At 38.8% G+C, this 26,375-nt stretch overlaps 1 protein-coding gene across 4 annotated transcripts in view; it reads left to right on the top strand.

Annotated features, from left to right (window-relative positions):
• Nucleotides 1-26,375, top strand: part of OSBPL8 (oxysterol binding protein like 8) — a 90,854-nt gene that overhangs the window by 29,487 nt on the left and 34,992 nt on the right. For 2 of the 4 annotated variants that reach the window (XM_040553783.1, XM_040553791.1), the window contains 3 exons: nucleotides 519-624; nucleotides 5,262-5,298; nucleotides 10,495-10,629. In XM_040553783.1, the coding sequence (XP_040409717.1) occupies nucleotides 583-624; nucleotides 5,262-5,298; nucleotides 10,495-10,629 (214 nt within the window). In that variant the 5' untranslated portion in view covers nucleotides 519-582. Of the gene's footprint in view, nucleotides 1-518; nucleotides 625-5,261; nucleotides 5,299-10,494; nucleotides 10,630-25,127; nucleotides 25,371-26,375 lie in introns of those variants that run through there. The other 2 variants (XM_040553801.1, XM_040553811.1) reach the window with 2 other exon arrangements.

The raw sequence follows: 26,375 nt of genomic DNA, 5'->3' as shown, positions 1-26,375 counted from the left end.
ATTTCTCCATTGTGGTGACTGTTTCTGAAGTAAAATTGCAAAGTTCTGCATTCCTACTCTTCCAGAAGAGCTGTTATGTACCCAAACAGCTTGTGTGTGTGTGCTTGTGTCTACAGGCTGGGAGTGGTGTGCTGCTGCTGGGGTCTTGAACCAAGGGAAAAAGATAGGAAAGGCTAAAGATCCCCCCCCCTTTTTTTTTTTTGCTTATGTTTTTCCAGTGTAACTCTTTCTCATTTGGTGCAAGTATGGTTAAATGTAAAGGCTTGCCTCTGTGAGTATGTGTGGAATAGCTTTTGTTCTGGCCATTTTATGGGAAAACCTCTCTCCCTTCATTCCTAAAAGGCTGAGTTTTATGGGCTAGTGTGGACTTTGCAAGGAACCGTAATGTACCATAGGAAACTCTTTATACTCTTGAGAGATTATAAAAGTGAAAATTTCCAGTGGATGAAATCCACTTTTCATTTCATCCACTGGAAATGACTTATTCATTTATTTATTTTATTTTATTTTCCCTTCAGGTTATTGAGTATCAGGATGGAAGACCTGTAACTGAAGGAGAGAGAGGCAACACGCTCTTTCAGTATGGAGACCGTTCTGGTTGACGGGGAACTGGATAGAAATTCAGTGAGTAATTTAAATGTAGCATCATGTATTCAAATGAAGAAGAGGGTTTTACGGGGAGAAGGGTTAAACAGCTTGAATTGTTTCTGTTTGAATGGCTGCTTTTCTGGTAAATACACTTGGAACATTATGTAGTATCAACTATAATTTGATAGATTCTTATGGTAAGAGGGCTGGATGTCAAGAAGCATTTGGTTCCTGGATTTGATACTTGGAGCCTCTGAGTCCCGAAAGAAAAAGATATTCCTGGCAGTCTCACTACTCAGCGCTTTACTAGTTACTGGCTGTGGACAAAGAGAAAATAATGTATTTCTTGGTGGAATGAAGGGCAGAAAAGGCAGGAAGAGTGGTAATTGTATATTCTTAGGATGATTTCATGTATAAAAGTTGGTAATCTGTGCACATCATAAACTTTGTGAAGTAGCGAAACTACCAGATCTCTTTCTAAGCACAAGTTAAAAACCAGGAAAAGATCATGGATACTGTGACACTTAATCATCATCACATTGTCAAAATTATTTATGAACTTATTTTTTCCACAAGTTGCATTATATGGAAGCATTCTAAATGTTTAGGTTTAGGTTAATTCTTGCTTCCTCTGTTTTCATAACTGTTAATGATTTATAGCATTGGGGAACACACAGGATCTACTGCAGAACTAGTAATTAATCACAGAGAGGACTTCTGAGTAAGTTCTTAGTGAAGATATTTTTTAAAGAATTTAAAGTTGTAGTTCACAGTTTAAACCATGGTTAGTTGCATTTGATGAGTCGGTCAGTTTCATGCCTTTTTTTTCCTCTAGGCTACCTCTGAAATCTGAAATACATACTTTATGACATATTTTTTACTAAAAAGTTCAAGTTTTTTATATTAGTCACAAATCAGATTTATCCTTAAGATTTTGAGATTGTTCAGTATTCCAGATTTTTAGCTCCAATCTGTTGATACCTATTTTTTCAAGTTCCGTTTGTCCAATTCATGAAATACTTGAACTCTGAACATGCACAAAGAACACTGATCAACATCATGCTACACAATTTAAATCCTTTGGAGCATTTATAGGAGGTACCTGAGATCACAGAACTCAATATTGTGGAGTTCTCTTTCCAGAATCTAATCTAGGGAGAAAAGTTTTATACGGATTGCTTATCCTAAGTGGTTAGGTTGAAATGTACTGTATCTGAACACAAATGTTAGGACAGCTCAACAAACTTTTTATCGCAGTTGTGACACTACTAAGATAGTGCAAAATATTCTAGATCCTTTGGTTTAACTTCTTGTTTGAAAACAGCTTTTGACTATTTTCCTATAAAATACTAATATAATTTGAACAAGCCTAATTGGCACAAAATACAAAACATATCATGGGAATGTTTGTTGTAAACCATTTTTTTCTCTAAATTATTTTTAAAAGACTTTCTAGTTGACTAATTTTACCAAGAGGTATTTTATAAATGAGTTGCATTTGGTATAAACTTGTACAGTCAGTCCTTGTTATTTAAATACATCAACAGACATAAAAGTACCTTTTTTCCTTGAAGCATAGAATATTGGCCTTTTTTTTTTATAAGCTTTGAAGGCTGGCTTAGTGGTCCTGAATTTAAATATGACATGATTAATCTGAACGATTTATATGTAATAAAGAGTGCTCCCTGGAAAAGTCTATCTTCAGCAGGGTATAGAAACTCTAACATGGCTTTAGAATGTGCATTCAAATTCTATTAAGAATTTAGTTGTAGGTTTAGATTGTAAATCTACTAAACATTTTAAACAAACTCATCTTTTATGGTGTGAGGTTGAGACATGCTAGCATGACATATGTTTTTGCTTTTGCCCTAATCTTCCACAGGAAAAGGATTTTGTTCTACAGGACAAGTTGGCAGATGTAATTTTAGGTTTGGTAGCAGTTCTTATGAGCTTTATCCCTGTGAAATGGAAATCTAAAAATAATGTTTTTCTAAAGCACGGAGCAGCTTTTGTGTGAAAACAGAAGTATTGCTGCTGTTTAATGTAGTGGATTATGTTGCTGTTTTTATTCTGTAGTCTTCCATATTTAAAATGTTACTGGAAGGAGGGCTGGGCTTTATCCGTTTCGGTAGAAACATTTTTAATTGAATATGCCTGAGCAGAAGCTAACTAAATCATTTAATATTGAGAACCTTCCTTGTCAGAGGACTTACTCTAAAATTGAAGTTTGCCATCAGTTAAGTAAATGTGAAAATACAGGTGGATTGTGTCTCTGGGAATAAGTACGTATTTATTTCTCTTAATTCTGTATATTTAAAATAAGAGTTGTGGGAGATGATGAAGAGGAAGGCCCTGAATGCAGTCTTTTCAGAGCAAACACCAAAGTAGTGAAATGATACCTTTTTGTTTCCTTGGGGGGGTTGAATTCCTCATCTGCAGTGATATGAATTGCAGATGGTTGAGGTGCAATAAGCTATTGGAAAATAAAGAGGTCGTTTGGGCTTAAATAATTTCATTTCAGTATTTTAATGTTTTGCATCATACTCAGAAATACCTATTCTGCTGGTTTTAGGTAAGTGCACAGGACCAAATCTGTCAAATGGAAATGCAAGGAATGCAGTTTGATGTGTAAACAGAATATTTATTGGGGGAGATCAGGGACAGAGTTAGACAGGCTTGTGTTTCAGTCCCCAGCATGGGAGCTGTTTGTACCAGTGCATAGGATTACCTATGCAATGCTAAAATATTTACATAAAAGTCCCTGCATCATCTCGGGTGACCGGATGCCCTGCTCTGTGGTGTCATGTTGTATCTTGGTCAAGACTTCTTGAGAGGCAAGCAGTGCGACAGACCCTGCTGCTTCCTCACTGTGTTTCTTCAACGTGTAAGTATGCCCTGCTAGCGAACATGCTGTCTGAGTATCAGCAACTTCTCATCTGTGTGTCTGTTAATAATTTATTTTTCCACTTCTCTCCTCTTGCGTTCCAACTTGTGGTGTGAAGTAAAGCAGACCAGTGCTGAGTGTTGGTGTTCCCAGCCCTTCGGCCACTTGCTGGATCTCTGTGCAGTTACTGCAGACTCTTTTTCCTTGCTCTCGTCAGTCCTTCTCTTCAGTCTAAAACAGCATAGGGTAATATAGTCAGGTCAAACAGGAATTTTCTCATAGTCTGCAATACGTTACTACCATACATTAAAAAAAGCATTTCATACACCAGTGTCTAAGCCTGTCTGGTGAGTTCATGAGTTCCGTTAGTAGTGTTTCCCTCTGACCCAGTCTCTGGCAAGGGTCAGGAGGTTGTTTACCAAGTGCACTTTATTTCAGCTTCTCTTGTTCAATCAAGTCCTTTTCCACGAAGTACAAAATTATGACAGAAGGGTCCCCTCATCTTCCCTGTGATTTGTACTGCTGTTCCAGAAACGCAATATTTTACATTTGCATATTGCAATAACAATTTAATGCCCCTAGGCAGCTGTGAGGAATAAAAATCCATGTTTTAAGATCACGAGTATAAGACGAGACTCCTGCTTGCTAAGATTTTTTTCATGTTTCCTCTTGTTTAGTCATAGAATCATAGTCCTGATAATAGAGAGGCAAAATTGGATCCTCTTTAAAGCAGGGCAGGGGTTTCTCTCCTTTATGGAAATGGAGCAGAAGACTTTTGTTTGAGGTATAGAAGGTACAGCATGCTTGGATTTATTTTTTATTTTTTTTTAAGGAGGAAATGTCTGTTCATGCTGATCAGTATGCTTGCTTTCTTCTCTTTTTTTTTTTTTTGTTGTTATTTCTGTGTCTCAGATCTAGTAAACCTTTTGAGATGGGTGGAACTTACCTTACATCTGTACACTGCTGAGCACAGCGGGATCTTAACCCCACTGTGGCTTTGGGTAGTAGTGATTTATAAAGTATTCCAACTCAAACGACAGAAAGAAGTGCAAGCTATAACTACGCAATTATTCTCATATGGTGCCTATATTTGATGCATTTCAATGGGAAGCAGATATTTATTTTTATACAAATAAATTCTTTGGAAATACTTTGATACAAAATGTTTTCTTACATTTAAAATGGCACTGCTTCTCTTTCTTCCTAAACAATTTAAAATGTTACTGTTGTTTTTTGTTGAACTGATTCTGTGGCTTCTAAGTTCATGTTTGCGTGCCAAACCCACCAGGCTTTGATACGGCTTTGTGCTTATTTGCACATTAATGATCCCTGAAAATATTTTGTATTTCCAAAACACTTGGCTGAAAGCGGAGCAGTTTTGGAAATGTATCTTTTGTTATTTCAACTTTCTTTGGAGCTGTAGTCTTCTGAAAATTTTTCAGCTGAAAATTTCGTAGGATATGTTACGTGTCAAGCCATGGGAGCGCTGAGAGGTTCCACTCCGAATTAGCAGCTGGGGCAGTTGCTGTTCACTAACCATATACGACGATGGCTTCTAATGCTGGCTTCTTTACTAGCGTATTTGTCAGTTTTGTTGCTTCGACTTTTCTGAACTGCGAAGTCTCTTGAGGTCTTGCCTTTTGGTATTGAGGTGCATGTTGTATTTTAGTCATGAACTAACACTGTTTTCATTGTCCTTCTTCTTTCCCGCTGCTGCTGCTTTTGTGCACTTGCTTCTTCCTGGCCTGGATTTTTTTGTTTGCTGTTCTTCAATTGTATGTGTACGCAGCATCATGGGGATAACAGAGACTCTCATGGACCATCAAGTAAGTGAACTCCCCTTTACTACAGTATTTTGGACATATGTTCGTAATAGCTAACATATTGCTTTGTAAATAGGCCACTGGGCTAAATATTTGGTTTTGTGTATTCAAATTGAGAAGCTGAAATACAGTGAAAATCTGTTGAAAATAAATGCTTCAAATGTTAAGTAATGTATATAATAAAGGCATGGAAACAGTCCTTCAGAAATAATTTAATTTTTGAGCTTGCCTGTGTATAGCACTATATGGTTCACTTAATTTCAATAAATTTACATCATCACAAATCAACAGGTGCATATACTGTAATACTCAAAGATGTTCTCTGGTGTTTTGGTAGGGAAAACTTCAGCTGTATGTACATGCAGTCAAAGTTCAACTAGTGCTATTGATTCATGTGTGTCAGTATAATCATATGACTGGCAGAATAATTTTGCCTGGGATTTAGATTTTGCTTATGTGAGGAAGGGAAAGGTGCAGGAAAAATTTTCTCCTTCGTGAGAAGTCTGTGCAGAAGTCATGGTCTTCAACAGTCTTTGTGGGCTGTTCACTTACTCTATACCAGTTAGAGGTTTACTCTTTCTGAAGATCAATTTTTCATGAGACACACTTTTAATACAAAAATGGTATTTCATCTTTGAAATAATAAGGTTTTCTAATGGAAGGAGTTCTTTCCATTAGCATTCAAACATTGTTTTTATTCACATTAATCCATCCTGCTCCTTTCTGTTGTAATAGATGTACAAAGCAAGCTTATTTGAGGTTTTTAATGCTGGCTTGCAGATTAATCTCAAGGCTGCTGTTGGCCTCTTCAGTGAATTGTTGGTACAGCTGATGGCATTGCTAGGTCCTGTTTCTTCTTGTGGGCTGTAGATAGGAGGTACAAGAAGTCTCACAGACTTTTCATTGCAAAAAAGCTCACAATCTATTGTAAAAATGGGCAGCTTGCTGTAGGTGTCCCTGCTTGATCAGGAGGGTTGGACCAGATGACCTCCAGAAGTCCCTTCCAACCTCAACCATTCTGTAATGCTGTGAAAAAATATCAGACAGCTGTGCTATATAAATATGCAGTCTGTAAAGCTGGCAATTACTAGAATGTACTCATGTTCTTGCATGGAGTTCCTGAAACCTTTTTTTCCCAGGTCCTGAAGTTCTTTTTCAAGTTGTTTTGATGAAAAAAGTAACCATACTAACTGCTGGAAGGTTCCTGAAAGCAGATTATTTAAAAGCTAACTGCTAAAAAAAACCTACCCAAATAATACTTTTAACTTACCAACTTCTTATTTTCCTGCTGTAAGTGGGGCTGATCTTGCTAGTTAAAGACAGTCAAAAGTAATGCAGAACTGAATTTTAATAAACCTTTTCCTGTATCTCGTGTCCTTGTGCTGTTTTCAAGTGGGTAGGCTCGTTAACATGCTCATTATGGAGTGGAAAAATTGGGAGTCTGCCACTTCAGAGATTTTTTTTCCATAACTTCGTCTGATGAAATAAATTGGCTGTAACGACCTCAATTTGTGTTTCTTCTGATGCATAAATCTTACTGACAAACTATAATTACTAATTTGATGGCTAGTAGTAAGAAATAGAGCAAAGTATGAATTATCAACTCTAATTGTTCTGTTGGTATTCAAGTGTGCCCTCTGGAGATTCACGAAGGGGCTTTGATGTTTATTACTTGATGTTTCTTCCTTAAAATAGCACTCCGCTCAGCTTCAAGGAGATAACTGGTGTGATTTTAAACCTACTCAGGTAAAGGATGGGATGAACCAAGATCATCACACTCTTGGATGAGTGCCCTGACGCCTGAGCTAAATTCGAAAAGTACATAACCACTTTGAGGCCACCGAGTGGAAGGAATGGTTGGCAGTGCTGTTGTAGGTTTTGTTGTACATGTTAAGCATGTACCTACTAAATCATCTTTCAAGTTGCAAAGATGGCACATGAAACCTAAGAATTAAGTGAGATGTTCCCCAGGAACATTAGAAAAATCATGTCATATGTTGTCCATGTCACAAAGACCTACTGTTATGATGAAGAAGCTAAGACCTTGCTCACTGGAAAGTGTGAGTGCTTTGAAGATTAGTCAAAAACTGAGTGAGGTTTTTGAGGCTTACAGCATTTGATTAGTTCACTGAGATTTCACTAAAGGTACCTGTGGAGACACAAGTTTAAACCGTAAGTTTGTTTGGTATTTTTGCAAATGAGAAGCAAAACGTGTTTGACTAGGAGCATCATTTATTCATCCAAGTTTAACTTTTATTTCACAAGTGAGCAAGGCTGCTTGTATGAATCACCATTGCTCTCTTTCAGAGAGAGAAACTGCTTGGTTTTATTCTGTGAATGTACTGAAATTCCCAGATAAAATCATTCTTCGCTTCAAGTGAGTTAAAAACTAGCTACAGGACCATCGAGTGTAGTCAGCAAATGGATAATTTAAGTATGTGCCATAAATTTTTATAGCGTTCGTAAAATCAATCCATCAGAAGCTATAAACAGCAGCCAAAGAGCTTCTCCAAATTGCTGTTATCTATTAATATATAATAATTAAATCTGCTCTCTTAAATAAAGATCTGCTTCCAAGTGGTAGGTGTTTGATTTAATGACATCTTAAAAACTCAGGTTCACTACTAGCATAACTTCTCCTCCTCGCTCCTTCCCAACTACTTTCTCCTTGAAATAGCTTTCTTTGATTCTGTCTTCTAAGGTTCCAGAGCTCCTGCCAAAAGATGCTTAAGGTGTATCTTTATGTAGATTGCCAACCATCTGAATGTCTTACTGATTGCACATTTGTGATTACGCTGGCATCTTTAAAAATCATATAATTATTCAGTCTTTTGTAGAAGAAAAAGATGGAAGTTCCTCAGTAAAGGTATTCATTGTCCCATACTCCAAGTAACCACTATGTCACTTGGGACATGGTTTAGTGCTGGACTTGTAGTGTTAGATGAATGGTTGGACTTGATCTTAAACGACTTTTCCAACCTAAATGGTTCTATGATTCTGTGTTCTGCCTGTCCTTGTCCTCCCCTTCACCATAGAGCAAATGTCTTGGAGCATCGGGATGAGGCATTTGAAAGTAGGGGGACAACTTCCTGGTGGCTGCTACAGCGCAGATGTGCAGACATTTATGTTTTTAACGGATTTATTTCCATTTGTTTAACACTTCTATAATGTTTTGTATAAAAAAAAAAATGTAAAACTCTCCTGCTCTTCGTTCGTCAGCTTTACAGGTTGAATTTTGAAAAAGCCCACTTGATTTAAGAAATTCACCCACAAAATACTGTATGCTGGATGATAGATAACCTGTTCTGTGTAGGGAAGAAGCGTTTCCAACAGTGCTAGCAGTCTTTGCAAGTCCCAAATTGAGTTTGCAGACTGAGGAAGGAGCATGAGCTTAATAGGGAATTTCAAGCTTGCAACCCTTACCGTTGTTACTGAGTTAACATCACTGAGTTCAGTTCATGAGTTTGGAGAACTTGTGTAGAGGTTTCTTCCACTAAATGACTGGCAAATACTGTCTGAGAAATGATTACATCTTCACAATTTCTGAAGTTTAACGGTTAAAAAGTTAGTAATATTGCACTCTGCTTGTTCAGAACGGATCCTTCTGTAAGGGTCACTTGAGAAAGTATTGTCTGTGCTGCAGAGTGACAGCCTGCGGGGCACTGCCTGCTGCTGACATGCCCTGAAACCCTGTCCTATTGGGCAGGGAAATGCAGTTCTGACACAGTTAGAGGCTTGTGGCTTTCCAAAAGCAGCTTTCAGCTGACTTGCTGCAACTTCAGTGCATCCTAAGCACTTTTAAAACAAGCGAGTATAGCTCAGTCCCTTGCAGTGATCAGTTTGGTGATAGTCTATGAAACAGTCACTTTTTAGCCTCCCCATTTTATTTTTTTCGTTTTGGACACTAGCTCTTGTGTGGTGCAATCCTTCCCAAAAGTTAGAAATTTGCTCCCTACCTCTGCCCTCCCTCCCCTTACTTGTAGTACATAGTGGGAAAATAAAAATCTAAATTGGTACTACAAGAAAAACAATTCCAGCCACTTTTGAAGTGTTGACTTTCTGTCACTGACAAATTTGAACTCTGAGCTAGGGAAATGAGCTTTTTGCCTTGCTTGTCTTATCTCCTTTCTTACTTTTCCTAAGCACCAGTCTGCTTATGGTGTAGTTTGTCCAGAGTAGAGCTTTAGATGGTTCATCTGATATAGAAAAATAGTACAGGTGGGTATCCTGGCATCCTTGCATTCATCATACTACCCTGTGTTTATTATAGATATTGCTTAAAAAACACGTTTCAGTCACTGTAATAATAGTAGTAATGAAGCTAAGAAGAGGGTCTCTGTATCTGCAGATTCTATCTAAAAAACTGAACTTTGTTTTAACTCAATCTTCTGTTAAACTTTTAAAACTATTTTGAGGAAAGCTTGAGAACTCTTGAAGTGAGTAGCATTTAAACTTACAGTCTTTTAGGCAGACTGTTTTTAGTAAGCATCTTTTTTTTCTTTCTAATCTTTTTTGCCAGTATCTCTGCTTCCACGGGACAGATGTTACTGAGTCAGTCATTATTCCACTATCAAGAAAGTTCCAGCTCTGTTGTGTGCAGCTTAAGGATAGGTACAAACATCATAAGCAGGATGGCTGCACAGGTGGATCTTACAAATAGCTAGAAGAGATCAAACAAGTCCTTTTCAGACTGATAAGGTTCAAGGAGAAAAACTCTTCTGATTTAAACCTTTCCCTTGGTATAGTCTCTACATAATCTTTCTTAGTAAGACATGTTTCTTTGATGTACATGTATACATTCATTTTAGTTTTCTGGAATGGTGGTACAGCTTGGTCTGGTAAGTTGTTTCCTGGGTCAGATGTCTTGTGGCTAGTTAAACCAAGTCAAAAAAGTGGCAAAGAAAGCAGGATTTCAGAAGTAACAGCTCGGTGCTGTGTCTGTGATGTTCGGTAGCAGCGTGCAGTTTTCCTACACACAGTAGTTTTTGTTTTCATCTTCTGACTCACGTCTTAGACCAATCTTTCTGGCTCCTTTCTGCCATTCCCTCCGAAGCAAATCTCTGGTTTGAAATCCTCATTTTCTAGAAAGAATTTTTCAAGACAGCATTTGAATACCAGTATCATTAATAGCAGTGAACTTGTTAATAGAAATCAATGCACAAGTACATAACATTGAGCATCCATTTTGTATTTCAACAGTCGTAACAAACAGCGATGAATCACAGCTTTTAACTCCGGGGAAAATGAGCCAGCGCCAGGGAAAAGAAGCTTATTTTACTCCAACCAAAGAGTTACTCCAACCATCTCTCAGCCCAGCAACTGCCCACAGCCATGGTAAGGCAGCTATTTTTTACAGAGGTTTTAAAGAACTTAAATGCTGACATTAATTACCTATTTCAAATGTTGGTTCAAAAACACTGCCCTCCCAGATAAAGAGGTAAGGAAGAAAGTGTACTAAAATATTGCAGGCAATTTTTTTTTGTATCCTTACGTGTTAACCTGAAACGGAAAAAAGCTCAATACGTGGTAAACTACTTCAGTAGAGTATGCCATGACTTGTGAGAGAACAGTCCACATGATAGTAAATCATTATCTGTGTATAATTTGGTAATTGATGGTCATGTTAATGTCTCAAGTATTTAAGTTGTGTGTTTGTGCAGAAGTGTTATGATACACCACTTATGCATGGAACCTGTTATAGAGGTCATTGACAATGACTTATGTTGAAAGATCGTTCTCCTTTTGAAAGGGAAGATTCTCAGCACTATCTGCCAGTCTTCAAACAGTCCTCTGTTTTGCTGTACCTGTCGAAAACAAATGTGGATCTGTGTGAAGTGATTGGATCCAAAGTGAAATTTGCCAGTTGACCTGATGTGCTGATAGTTTGTTTAAAAGGCAAAAATAAAAAATAAGTTACTCTCCTTGTACTTACTTGCTTTTAAAACTCTTTGTTTTATTGCCTAGAATATAACTATAGATGTTTGTCATGGTGTTTGCAGTCCTTAGTGAAAACTTTTTTTAATTAATACTCTTCTTTGCTATTGGCAACCGTGCTAATCATCTATGCTTACTTTAGCTCTTGTTTCTGAGGTGGTTTGGTACAAGCCTCTCTAACTCCTGTAGTCTGTACTGTCATAGTCTGTCATAGCAATAAAGCCACTTTCTTAGGCATCTTGGAATCATTTTGCTGTTTTCCCATTCAGTGCTATTCGAATAAGAGGGAAATGTTTTAAATACAAACATGGTTGTTACTATATTGAATCTGGTAGTCTTTTATCATATTTTAAGAATTACGGTAGTGTTTTCAGTGCACAGCTAGCTCTGATATATTTTCTACAAGCTGCTCTTATCTCACTGGAACAGTGCTTGGTGTTCTCTGGCTTACACTGTACTAAGTCTGGAAATATTTTCTGTATAACTTGGTTGTAACTTTTATGTTATTCAAATAAATTTTTGGTTATTATGTGTACTGTTTTATCCCTTACTTGACAAGGGATGTAGGTTATGTAAGTTTATTTGGATATTCTGGTAAACACATTCCTTTTAACGTTGCTATTCCCACTAATTTGTGAAGTCAAACCATTGTGCCTTTTTAAGGGCTTTCACTCAGGAAAATCATGAAAATGGGCTTAAAAATTGCCAATAGACTTGAGAGTACTATGTCAGTCTCCTTGCAGATATTAACTATTGTCTTCTGATTTTTAACTCTGATTATTCCAGGGCTTTTATAAGTGATTTTAAGCATGTTAAATATATCTGTGACTCTTAGCATCACTCATCTCTATGCCTTTGTCTTCCAAGAATGCTACTAGAAATGTTCCTGTAGTTTTGTGAAAAGGAATTTGTCTTAAAGTCAATTTCAGTAGCGAAACAGTAGTACAATATGGGGCTAGGCTTCAGCAACCTGTAATTACTGACTTCTAGCATATCTGCAACCTGGGAGGTGTAGGTCTGATTTTTATGGAGTTGGTTGACCCACATTTAGAAGTTGGGTGGTTATTCTGTGCTGGTTATTCCTACAAGGAAATGACACTGCTGATGAAAATGTGAGCTTGTTACATGGGGATCAAGAGATACTGCGCAAGCCTGGAAACATGAAGTAGAACACAGTTTAAAGTGGTGGAGCACTTGAGTCTGACTGTTTTAATTGACAACATCTGATGAGCAAAGGGTCTTTAGAACATTCCCATAGTATTGTATGATGAGAATATGCAGAAATGTTTAGATATAGTATTTAAAGGCATTTACTATGAACTAAATGGAGATGCTTCTAGTCACTGGCACCTGAATGCACCTTTAGGAGGTGGGTAATGTAAACAGTCTGAAAGCACAGTAGGCACAGCATAAAATAGGATTGGAACAGAAAAATGGATGATACAGTCTGCAAGGATCAGTCGGCTCATCTACTGGAATAAGTTAATTAGCGTATTCTGCTCGTGTCTTAAGTAAGATCCAATGGCAAGTATTACAAGTGTGATTAAAAGTGGATGAGAACTTAAATGTTTACCTCTACTCTCTTATATTAAAATTAAATGTTCAAATATCAGTTTGGGCTATTGGCTTCCTGTTTAGAACAAAGGGTGAGCCATACAACATGCCACTGTGAAGTTGTAAGTGGTGTATATTTCATAATTCTAAGTATTCCTGTGTATAAATACTGGGTTTTAACTTATGTGAAAGTAGCTCTTACTTTTAGAAAGTTTCTATTTTCCTGCACTTGCTTTCTTGGTTTAAAGCATGACTTCCTTCTTCGCTCCTTTCATTCTTGTATATATTGAGCAGTTAGCTTAACCCAGGCACCTGTTTTAGTTTCAAGGATTTGCATTAGAAGTGTGTTTATGCTCGTGTATATTATGCTCCCTGTTAAATAACAAAATTCTGTGCACATTATCTAGTATATATGTGCAGTAGGACAATGAATCACCTTGTCTTAAAAATATTGTACCTGACAAAATGTTGAAAAAAATGAATGCTTGAAAATGTTTCCAAGGTTTTCCCTTTTAAATTTAGGGAAATATTGCAAACTATCAATTTTGATTTAGCAATGTTCGTCTCTTCAGAAGGAGTGAAGGAGAGCATACTGCGACTTTTTCAGTGAAGATTTTTTTTCTTTAGCTGTGACATGCATGTGGTATTTTAGATGGAACTTACCATGTTATCTAAGCCAAAAACAGCTGTTGTCTTTTTGTAATCCGGTGTAGAGTACAGCACTGTCTGGCAGTGATCATTCAGCAAAACTCTATATACACTATCAACGTTCTGCATAATCTTTGCATGTAGAAGTTGTGCCTTCTTATTTTACGTAATATTTTTAAGATCCTTGAAAATGCAATGTAGTTCATTCTGAAGCTGAAGAGTAGCATGTTTATCACAGAACGGCTGAGGTTGGATGGGACCTTCGGAGATCATCTGGTCCAACCACCTTCAAGCAGGGTCCCCTAGAGCACGCTGTGCAGGATGGCATCCAGGTGGGTTTTGAATATCTCCAGAGAAGGAGACTCCACAGTCTCACTGGGCAATCTGTGCCAGTACTCTGTCACCCTCGCAATAAGGAAGTGTTTTCTCATATTGAGCTGGAACTTCCCGTGCTTCAGTTTGTGCCCATTGCCTCTTGTCCTGTTGCTGGGCACAACTGAAAAGAGTCAAGCCTCATCCTCTTGACACCCTCCCTTCAGATATTTATACACATTGATAAGATCCCCTCTCAGCCTTCTCCAGGCTAAACAGGCCCAGTTCTCTCAGCCTCTCCTTGTATGAAGAGGTGCTCCAGTCCTCCAACCTTCCTCATAGCCCTCCTCTGAACTTGCTCCAGTACCCCATGTCCCTCTTACACTGGGGAGCCCAGCACTGGGCACAACACTCCAGGTGAGGCCTCACCAGGGCTGAGTAGAGGGGCAGGATCACCTCCCTCGACCTGCTGGAAACATTCTTCTGAATGTAGCCCAGGATACCATTGGCCTTCTTGGCCACAAGGGCACGTTGCTGGCTCATGGTCAGCCTGCTGTCCACCAGGACTCCCAGGTCTCTCCCTGCAGAGCTGCACTCCAGCAGCTCAGCCCCCAGCCTGTTACTGGTGCTTGGGGTTATTCCTCCCTATGTGCAGGGCCCTGCACTTGCCGTTGTTGAACTTCATGAAGTTCCCCACAGCCCAGCTTTCCAGCCTGTGGAGATCCTTCTGAATGGCAGCACGGCCCTCTGGGGTATCAGCCACTCCTCACAGTTTTCAGAAATATTTATCGTCAAAAAGCTTGCTGAGGCTGCACTCTGTGCCATCATCCTGGTCACTGATTTTCGCTAGTCTTCCTTTTGCTATTGATCTATTTGAAGAAGCCTTTCTTGTTGTCTTTGACATCCCCTGCCAGATTTAATTCCAAGTGGGTCTTGGCCTTCTTCATTGAATCCCTGCATACTCTGACAGTGTCCCTCTGTTCCTCCCAAGTGGCCTTTCCCTTTTTCCACATGCTGTATAATTCCTTCTTTTCTTTGAGATTTGCCAGGAACCCCTTGCTCATCCATGCAGGTCTCCTGCCCCCTTTGCTTGCCTTCTTGCTCATAGGGATACACTGATCTTGAGCTTGGAGGAAGTGATGCTTCAATATTGTCCAGCTTTCCTGGACCTCCTTTCCTTCTAGTGCCTGAACCCATGGGATTCCTCCAAGTAGGTCCCTGAAGAGGTTAAAGTTTGATCTCCTGAGGTCCAATGTTGGGATCCTATTTTTGCCCTGCTTCCTCCTCATAAGATTCTGAACTCCACCATTTCACGGTTGCTGTAGCTAAGGCTGCCCCGAACCTTCGTGTCTCCAACTAGCCCTTCTTTTATCGTTTATGCTAGAGACAGACCTTTAAAGTTGTGGAAACTTGCTTTCATTGAAAGGTTCAGCAAGATTGTTTGACAAAAATGTTTTAGAAAAACTGATGGTGGGGATTATGCCTGTATGATCTCATGAGTTTACATAGCAACTTCAGAGTTTTACTGTTGAGAAGTCAACTCAGCTCTATGGAGTTTTGGTTCTTAGCTGGACTTGTAATTTTAATTAATGTGGATTTAATTTATTTCTGCTATGCCCATCTAGTAGTTATGTATTGTGTCAGAATAAGCCAGTCTTGATAATAACACTACAATTACAATTTGTTCTGTAAGAAAAATTTATTGAGCCTGCTAATGTCAGTGGCTTTAAGTTGGGTAGTACCTAAAACCCAAGTGCCATCTAGTGCTAAGACTGAGACACTCGTGTGCTGAGATTCAAGAGACATCAAAGCAAACATAGAAACTAGCCTCTTGCATCACAGCATGCAGGAAAGGATTTAGTAAAGGCAGAGTTGACTTTCTAGAAAGCCAAGAATACAACTTTTTATGGGAGCTCTAAGATCAACTACACAGTCAAAAGCATTCCAGTTATGGACCTTGTTAGCACTGAAACTCAGGAGGGGCTGTTTATGAGAGTGGGCTTGAGCAGCTCCACTTCAAATTCATCTTGAAGACATTTACTGTGTTTTTTTTTTTTCCCCACTTTTCATTGTATATGTTTAGGACAGCAGTTTCTAGATTCTTTCATTCAACAGCTCACTCAAAAGGGTTACTTTGCTTCTCAAATTGAGGTGGGAGGAGATCGAAGAGTGATAAACTTTTGGCAATAATTCGCACAACCTTTTTCAAGCAAATCTTACTTTTCCCCACACAGTCTTTAACTGTAACTTTTGAAGTCTTTGTAATTATAATTTCATAATATCTGCCAAATTAGTCTGATAAGCCTCTAACTTATCAATGCTGTATATTGCACGTAAATGTTGCCTCCAGTATGTCTCATATTCAGACGTTGCATTTTCTTTTGAACTGTGCACCAGCAATGAAACATTCCTAGTTCTCTGTGCCTTGAACATACTAAATGATCATACTGCTTTTCTTTTTTTTTAAATCTTCTATTTAGAATGGACAGGCTTGGAATTGAACTTAAACAGTTAGCAGCCTTTTGATGGAAACTTTGATAGATTTGCGTAGTTAGTTTTTTCTGTGTAGCTTTGTGTACTTCTGTGGGACTGTATTTTTAGGCCCTGTAGTGAGCTAGCATGGCCTTGCCACCTCACCAAGACCATATTTTTGTAACAGGGTAGCACATACAGATTTTAGGACTGCTAGAACAAGTTTCAGTTCTGGCAGTCCACGCATAGATTGAAGAATGTTAATTTAGCTCACTTGCTGTGTTTGCATTCTATAACCGAAAACGTTGTTAACCATTAGTGGGAAAATTACTAAACTTTTATTGAGATTATTTTTGGTGATGAGACAGGCTCATCACTTTTTTAACCTAATGCAAGTGCAACAAAAACGAATCTTTGACAAAACTATTTTATTACAGTTTTAAAAAAATGAGCATAAAAATACTGAATTCAAGATTGCATTTTTCAAAAGCTGTAAAGCAGAACTGGGCTTGCTGATGTAAGCTGTTTATGTTGTTACACAAATTATCCCTGGTAAATTGGATTCTTGTAAATCTTATTAACTCAGACTTACATCAGAATACCACTTTATTTGTGTTTGATAAAATGGCTTAAGTAGAAATAGTGATCACTGAAAACATGAAAAAATCACCAGGCTCCTCAGGAAGGGTTTTTAATATCTTCCAACTTCTAAATATGCAGTAAAAACATATTTCAAACTTGTTATGAAAACAACTTAGTTGTTTAAGAAGCTGTACATGTGGTAAAGACAGAAATCTAATTAAAATTGTAATATTAACAATTCTATAATAAGACATTTTAAACTATTTTTCGGTTTGGTTTGTTTTTTACTGTTATTTGTGTTGTATCCTTATGGCTTTAATTAATGAGAGTTTGTGCTGTTGTTTTTTATGTGCCTTTGAGTATATGTTACAAAGTGCATATGATTAAATGCTTTTTGGTTGTAAACTTGCTGGTAGCATATGTATGTATTTATTTCTTCAGGATATAATGTCTGAGTTTATTTTTTTAAGAGTGTGAGGAAGTGAAAATCCATGAAGAGGAGTGCAAAATTCACAACATTCATTATAGGAAAATTTTGCTGTTCTAGATTTTTGTAGATTTGAATGAGGACTCTTAATTTGCAAGCTGTGATCATGGGAGCATCGTCCAGACTTACACAAGAACAATCATACAATCATTAAGGTTGGAAAAGACCTCCAAGATCATCTGGTCCAACCCTCCCCCTGCCACCACTGTCACCCACTAAGCCATGTCCCTAAGCACCACATCCAACCTTTCCTTAAACACCCCCAGGGACAGTGACTCCACCACCTCCGTGGGCAACCTGTTCCAATGCCTAATTACTCCTCCTGAAAAGAAATGTCTCCTAATTTCCAAACCGACCCTCCCCTGATGCAACTTGAGGCCATTTGCTCTCATCCTATCACTAGTTACCTGTGAGAAGAGGCCAACCCCAGCTCCCCACACCTTCCTTTCAGGTAGTTGTAAAGAGCAATAAGGTCTCCCCTGGGCCTCCTCTTCTCCAGACCAAACACCCTCACTTCCCTCAGCTGTTCCTCATAAGACTTATGCTCCAGGCCCTTCACCAGCTCCGTAGCCCTTCTCTGGACATGCTGCAGGGCCCCGATGTCTTTCTTGCAGTGAGGGGCCCAAAGCTGAACACTACTCGAGGTGCAGCCTCACCAGAGCAGAGCACAGGGGGACAATCACCTCCCTGGTCCTGCTGGCTACACTATTCCTGATACAAGCCAGGATGCCGTTGGCCTTCTTGGCCACCTGGGCACGCTGCTGGCTCATGTTCAGGCGAGCATCGACCAACACCCCCAGATCCTTTTCCTTTGCGACGCTTTCGAGTCACTCTGCCCCAAGCCTGTAGCGCTGCATGGGGTTGTTGTGACCAAAGTGCAGGACCCAGCACTTAGCCGTGTTGAACCTCACCCCATTGGCCTCTGCCCATCAACCCATCCTGTCCAGGTCTCTCTGCAGGGCTTTCCTACCCTCCGGCAGATTGATGCTTTCCCCCAACTTGGTGTCATCTGCAAACTTACTGAGGGTGCACTCACTTCCCTCATCCAAGTCATCAGTAAAGATATTAAAGAGGGTGGGCCCCAACGCCCACCCCTGGGGAACTATTGTAACTGATGCTTTATAGCTGGCAACTCAGCAGATGATGCATTAGGGTTTTGGAGCTCTAGTTTCTGTTTTTCATGTGGAGAACAGTGACCTTTACAGACAAGTTCATCAATTTGACTGCATCAACCCTCAGAACGTCTCCTATTTTTATCCAAGGCACCAACAAGATGCAGATGGAGTGAAAATGTGAGTAGTATCTGGCAAAAGTATGTTAGGATGATAAAGACTAAGGAGGAGATATTTTATAGAAATGTAGACCTTTGAGCTAAATTAGCAGCTCTGTGTTTAAAACACTTCTCTTTGTGCTCAGTTTTAAGGGTTTGGTTGTTTTGTGTGTTAGACTGACTTACTATGTGACTAAGTGCATGCTCATCACAGAAGGCTCAGCACTGGGCATGGCTTTCCAGAAGGAGCTTGAGCTGAGCTAAGAGGTAGGATCTGCCCCTCCTTTCCAAGAAGTAGATGTTAATTCAGTTTGCACTAGGATGAAAATGTACTCCGTGTTATGCGATTAGAAACAGAAGTGGTTTAGACGCAGGGAGGTGGATTGACAGTGGAAGCAGAATGATTGGTCTGCCAGTAATGGTCATGGTATCATAATGAATAGAAGGGAGAAGTTGAACGAGCTGGGGGGGAGAAAATAAGGGTGTTTTTGGTTGTATGGAGCTTGTACTAAGGGTGGTTATTCTGGAGTAAACATCTGAAGGACTAAAATCCTACAGACCAAGGTCTGTAGGATGCTGCATTTGGAGAGAAAACACACATCTAGCTATTTTTGCATGAGAAAGAAGGTGGAGAGTGAAAAATACGTGTTTCTAAGCATTAGTTCCTGAAGAACATTTGGTAACTGCTGGAGGGATGAGATGCCTTTGGAGCCATAATGACCAAGAAAACACAAGATTTGCAGACATTACTGTCTTTTGATAATGATTTCTGGTTTTCTTCTTACATTTCCTTTGACTTTTCTCTGTATATCCAGACAGACTTAATCATGCAAATAACTTGATGCAATCTCCTGTTTCGCTCCACTGTATCTATCCATTGAATAGAGAAACTGAAGAATGGCTAAATAATTGATTACTTTGACCCAGTAAGAGCCACTTATTACTGAGCTTATTTTACCTGAGTTCATCTTCCCTTAAAACTGACTCAGCACTAGAAAGGAAACAGCTTGAGGGTTTGTTGAGGAGGTTCTCTGACAAGCTCCCCCCACCCACCCCCCCTTTTTTTTTTTTAACAATTGTGCACTAAGAGCAAATGAAATTAGGCACTTTCTGTATAGAGTGAGAGCAGCTAACACCTTGGAAATGTTTATTAACACTTCTGCTTTTGAGTGCAATGTGGGAATTTTGTCTAAAATCTTGCAACCCCTATTACTTTGACAGTCTTGGTCTCTCTTGCTGCATTCTTGGGAGGTATTTCATTTTGTCTTACTTTGTCTTCTGATGCATGTACCATAGTATCGTGGAGGTGAAGCCCCAGTTCTGTAAATCTGTGACTTACTTGGAACAGCTTTACTGACACTTGTGTCAAACAGGTTGTGAATAAGGTTCTCTTCACAATAAGGAAGGAAGAGTTTGACCCTTTATAATTTGTTTTCAGTTTGTGTTGCCAGACTGACTTTCTTGTGAATGTGAATGTTTGAAGTTGTGCTGTGTGTGGTTAGTCTTCTGCATCTATTATCTTGATGTCCTGCTTTCTTACTGTAATGCATTCTCTGGCACATTCCTCTGCAAGTCATTGTGCATTTATTAAAACTTGCCATTTCTGAAATGCTACTCCACCCAGCGTTTGTGGCTCGGGTAAATTACACGTACTCCTTTCTGTGTGAGGTATGGCTTTGTGGAAGTGTGGTGCTGGGTTTGAAGGGCACAGCAGGGCTGATTACTGTGAAACTTCTCAAACAAGTTCTTTTTTTTTTGCCATGTAAATCTCGGCAAAGCTGGCGTACTTGAACCTGAACTGTGACCTTGAATTTTCTAAGTGTTGAGATGAAAAGTGTTGAAACCTGAGCAGTGAGCAAGCGTATTTACTTTGGGTGGGTGGAGCTGAGCAGGAGTGTTAGCAAGCAGGGAGGTGGAGGCAAGTACAGTTGCCACGGGGGCGCTGGGAGCCTTGGTATTAGTTCATAAACCATTCTCAGACATGCCTGTGGAATTACTCCTCAGCTAGACTGCTCTTGACACGGAAATACTAGACAACAGAGGAGCATTTGGTGAAAGAAACTTGCTACTGCAAACTACCACAACCTGTAGCCTCCTGGTTCAGATGTCTCTTCTGTGAATCAAATAGTGGTGCCTGAAGGCAAGTACATCTTTACTATCTGTTTCTGTTAAATAGGAGAAAAACACTTTTGCTTGAAGTCCCCATGCAAAAATCGTATGTTGGATAAAACCCACTTGTAGGTATGGTAGCCTAGCAGTTTGCTTTTCCTGCTTTCTGCGTACCGTATGGAATGTGTGTATCCTGCGTGTAGAGAGTTATCTATGACCTTTTCATTTGTTGAACTGGGGGGAGGATCCTGCTGGAAACGTCGTGTTGTCGAGATGTCAGACCAGATGATTGTCAGACTTGAAGAGTGAGTCTAAAAAGCTTCTGTCTTCTCTGCTACACTGTCAGTTTTCCTTCTTTGTTCTCCTCCCTTTAGCTTGTACAGAGTTTGGTTTCATGATTTTTGGGCTTTGCTTGCACAACTCTTACGGGAAAAGGAATATTTTTTACTCTGCATTACTAGATGTAATCCTGAGCCGTATTATTGCATTGGTATCAATTTGTTCAATGTGTTCATCATTTAAAATTGCTAAAATCTATGTAAAAACTTACTATGTTTAAAATTCCTCAGTAGGATAGTTCAGAATGTGATTTGATTTTTAGAATTCAATTTCCATGCATGGAAATTCATACCTGTGCAGCTCAGGGAGGTCTTTTTTAATAAGCCTGTGCTTTTTTTCAGCTGTGAATATTTATCAATTGGAGAAATGTTTTAAAACTAAAACCAGGCTTTGTCAAAAGTGTTCATATGCTGTTGGAATGGCATGCGTTGTCTTTCTCATTTGTGTGCAGAGACTTATGTTTTGCCTCAGGCAATATCCTGAAAGAATGTCTTAAGCACAGGATTATGATTTGGTTTTCAGCCAGCATTTATTACTAAAGAAGCCCTGATTGAATTGAGTAGCTGATAGGAGAAATGCATTCTGTCCTTTAGACATACATACAAGGTATAAATTTTCCTCCTTGAAGAGATGTTCAACAGATTATGATGGGCGTTGGATTTTGTGGTCTTTTTGTTTGTTTGTTTTTCTTCTGAGATAGATGAACTAAGTATTTCAGTCATGGGCGTTTTCTTCTTTCTACTGATGTAGATATTATATGAAGCAGAAACCAGGCTTTTTTCTCCCTTTAAAGTCTGCTTTTATGAAGAACTTAATTTTTGGTATGGAGAATCTTGCTTTTTTCATGCAGAGATATACTGTATCATGCACCTGGATGCATTTAGGCTTGAGTGCAGATATTTTCCTGTTTACACAGATATTTACGTAAGTCTACCTTCTGCAGTTGGATTTGGCTGTAGTTCTATTTGTGAATATTTTGAAACCATGTAAACTTGCAAGCTTTGTATGTTAATGCATTTTCTGTGTCAATTATTAAATTATAAGGGTACCAAGAACTGAATCTGTCAAGAATAGAAGCCTTCCTGTGATGTAATGATGTTATTCATTAGAATGATAGCAATTCATTTTTTATCAATAGATTGGTTCATTTCATATGAATTTATTTTCAGGTTGGGGTTGGAGAGAAGAAGGTTGGTTTTTTTTCTGTTTTAATATATGGTAGTTAATGAAGTGCACCTTGCCATTGTTACCTGCAGAACATGCAAACAGCAGCAATTCCAAGCTACTTGAAATATCTTTTCAGAAAGCTTCAAGAATGAAGCTTGTTGCAAGGAATGAGGAGGGTTTCTAGAAGCTTTGGACACCAAGTGCATGGAGAGCAGAAACCTCTTTAATATTTCAGGCTGATTCTCAAGAGTCATAATAAACTTTTAGTTAAAAGTTTCAGCTTTCTTTTGACCTAACAGCCTTTCTGTTGTGTATCAGTTATCTTTCCAGCAGTGTGTACTGCATTGAAGTAACTGAAGCAAACGAACATGTGTCCAAGTACTAGTGGGCATAATAAATCACAAGCTGTTGCAAAAGTGCAGATCTAGCGAATTTTCATAGCCAAACCATGTCCTAAACTGGTTTATCACTGCAGGTTTAAGTGAAATATGAAGATGACTTGGTGGGGGAGAGGGAGATGAAGGAGAAAATTTAAATTAGATTATTTTTTCTCCTCTCCTTGTGGTGGTGAGACAGTCATCTTTGGCAAAAGGCATAACCTGCCTCTCCTGTATTGCTGTTAATAAAGGAAAAGTTTCTTAGTAGCAGCTGCCTGATTTGGGAGGTAGCTTCAGAGAGGGGAAATGTGACTGTAACATTATCGTGCTTGGAATTCTAGCCAAAGATTTTAGGTTTGCTTCTAATTGGAGAAAGGGACATAGGAAGGAGAAACAGGTTTTTAGTCTGTACTCTGTTACAGCTTGGCTACATGAACAGTGCCAAGGACCCGAGAGAGTATGGGAAGAAATGAGGGATAAACCTTCAGGATTATATTGTTTCCTCCAGCGCCTGGATATCTAGCCACTTCTCAGTAAAATGAACACAGTGTGGCAGAGAAGAGTACAAAGGGAAAGAATCTAGTAGCCTGGTAGGAATATTTTTGGGAGCGGCTCCGGAACCAGCTGGCATGCCAGCTGGAGATGCAGAAGAAGTGGTCTGGAAGGCTGATGGTAGTCTCCCGTCAGCCCGTGTGACCCTCCCCTGACAGTGCAGGATACAGGAGGCATCCTCTGAGACCAGTGCCAGCACAGTCTTACTGGACAGGGTCAAAGCCTCAACGTCAAGATAGTGCTTAACACAGCCGTTAATTGAGCAAAAAAGGTCTGTAATGAGGTGATACACTTCTTTCTGTGTGAAAGGGGAGTTTTTCTACTGTAGGTTTCTCTTGATTTTTAATTAGGAAAAAAAATAAAAATCATACCATAGTGGCTTGCTCTGTTTTGTAGCCCAGAAGATAAATTTGGAGAAGTGATGTGGTGCTATGTTTATTTAAAAAGAAATGATGGATAAATGGAGACAGGCATTAATGCAAGACATGCTCATCTACTTTCTCTCCATGCTATGCCCAAGTAAATAATTTTTCAATTCTTGTACAAAAGAAGTGAAGGTTACATGTCACAGGTAATGATTTCTATTGATGGCTTGTATTTGGCTATTTGAGCTGTATCTTTTCCCCTTTTTTTCTATTCTTTGACATATACTGGAACATTTTTCTGGTAGGAGGCATGAAGAAATTCAAGCAATTCATAGCATCCTGGAAGCTACTATGCTTCATGATCAGAAAAAATACTTTCAATGGTTTCTGTATGTACCTTACCGTATGTATCTATAGGTACTAATGCCCATTCTTCACAGTTAAAACCTTTCGTAGAGGTTATAGAATATTTCAGTGTACTGTATTATTCTTTAGCCAATGTGAACTGAAATTACTTATTTGCAAATAGTACATTTGTTTACATAAACAGCTGGAGTAAACAGTATTATTAAAAGGTTAATCAAATTCACATTACCACTAATTTGATTTAGGGGATGCATGTCATTTTGTAAGGGAAGACCTCTTGTACAGAGTAAGGGAGAGCATAAGTTCTCGTTTTCAAGTCTATTTTTAGTGTTTTATTTTTCTACTTTCCAGCAAACAGAGTAGGTTTCAAAGTGCATTTCATCAGAAATGTGGTCTGATGGGAAAGTGGAATTAGCGGAGACAGGAAGGAATATTCCATGCATGGAAGAAGGTAGTCAGGCATGCTAGTTGTCAGGGCAAAGAAACAGCTGATCAGATGAGCAATGCATGAAGGTGGTTAGGGAGAGCTTATTTGACTTCATCCTGGTACTGATCAGCAAGACCAGTTTGGATCATTTGATTCCTAGTCTTGAAGCACAATTTACTGGGATTTTTTTATGTTTAAAATTCAAGTTGATTAGTTTAACTGCTGTATTCATTGCATAAAATATTTGGGGCATTAAAAATAAAAACCTTTTTTGTGGAGCTTACTTTGTGCAACTCTTTCAGGAGTCAGGCAGTTTGCATATATAAATATGGCAGTGTTAGAAAAAGCTCATTTCACCTTTTAAACAAAAATAAGAAATGATGATGTAGAAACCATGGCAATCAGCTGATGAAAACTAGCTAGGTAAGTACCTAAGGAAGGAAGTTCAGCACGTCTGCGTAAAGCAACACATTGGCTTTCTTTTCAGGTTCCCATAGTGTACCCATAGTGGATATCAAATAAGGAAGCCACCTTAGCTCCTGAGTGCAGTATTAGTTTGGGATTTGAAAGACTAACAGGAAAAAAAAAAAAGATTTAATGAATCCTTAAAACTTAAATAATGATTGTTTTTATGCACTTAGAAAGTGAAGATGAGTGGGACCAAAACTGAGATGTAAAAAAATGAGACGTGCTGTTGTTGTGGAGAATAGAAGCTGAAACAGAGCTGTTCTGCTTTAAGTGTTCTAATGGATTTGATGAGGACAGTGTAATGTTGCTTGGCTTGCTGCTGATTTGGCAGCCTCTGTCTCTTCGCTTTATTTTTCACGTGTGCCCTTCGTTTGTTTCTTTCCTTTTGTATCTTACTCATCAGAATATGAGGTAGAAGGCTGTTACTGCAACACTCTTGTTCCAACCAGCTAATGCTAACCAGCTTTCACAGAGAACATAATCCTTACACAAACATCTTAACTCATGAAGGAAGAGGGTCCACTGCGACGTAGGTTTTCCTCATGTGCTGGGATTTCATCTGTGTTTTCTCCAAGAGCTGATGGCCGAAAACTTGTCCGGAATGCTTCATTTGGAGGATATTATGAACTCTCTCCTGCTTCACCAGGTGTGTTTTGGTCTTGCATTTCTTAAAATGTACAGAAGCGAATACAATTTTCATTCAAGTTGAAAAATTTGAGGTGGAAGTAATCTACTGAGATGTTGGTAGACACTGTTAACAGAAATCAGAAAGAATATTGCTTGTATGCATCTAGATAATAGCTCTTTGTTAGTAGCAAGAGCTGTTGTAGATAGGCAAACAAATAGGTTAGCTTACTAACCTATTATATATATTATATATATATTATATATTATATATATATATTATATATATATTATATACTATACTGGAGTATTTTGTTTTGATTTTTGGGGCTTTTATGACTGAAGTTCTGTATTGTGGTTTATAAATCTCTTCCTTCCCTGTACTTCCCTTGAAATAACAGGACAGAGCATAAGGGTATTATGCTACTGAAGAGTCTTCATGCCTGTAATTAGTGGTTTGACATATAATGACAAGACAGAGTGAATTAAGGCTAGAACAATAACCTTGCTAAACTCCGAACTGCAAGACTTTAAAGAAATTTAACATCAGAAATGGCTTGATTCTCTTTTTGCTCAGATTTTTGTCTCCTGAAAGTCAGTACTAGAATATTGAAGAGAATTTCTAGAGGTTTGTTGTCCGTAATAAGTATTGCTGATACTTGAATTTCAGTAGTTTACTTCAGTAAACTTCAATCCTTGAAAGTGTATACAAGGTCACCTCTTCCTGAAAAGCCACATTGTAAAAATTGTGCGCTCCTAGCAGAATTATTCTACATGTGTGATGACTTGTGCATGTGCATGGTTTGTTACAGTCCCATGGGTCCAGAATGCTGGGAAAAAAGAATAGCTTTTGCTTTCTATTGTGTGCCTTCTACAGGGCAGCTCACTGACTTCCTAAGTTCTGTCTCCAAAGTCATGGAAAAGAGTTGAGGTGCAGAGTGTACGGGAGGTTGCAGGCTGGCGATTCAGGAGCTGTCTGCACTGCTGGCTCGTGCTGGCTTGCAGAATCACTAGAGCGGCATGCTCA

The sequence above is a fragment of the Cygnus olor genome, chromosome 1 (assembly GCF_009769625.2).
Source record: "Cygnus olor isolate bCygOlo1 chromosome 1, bCygOlo1.pri.v2, whole genome shotgun sequence".
Classification (NCBI taxonomy): Eukaryota; Metazoa; Chordata; class Aves; order Anseriformes; family Anatidae; genus Cygnus; species Cygnus olor.
The sequence above is the reverse complement of the archived record's forward strand: the minus strand, read 5'-3'. Positions and strand labels throughout refer to the sequence as shown.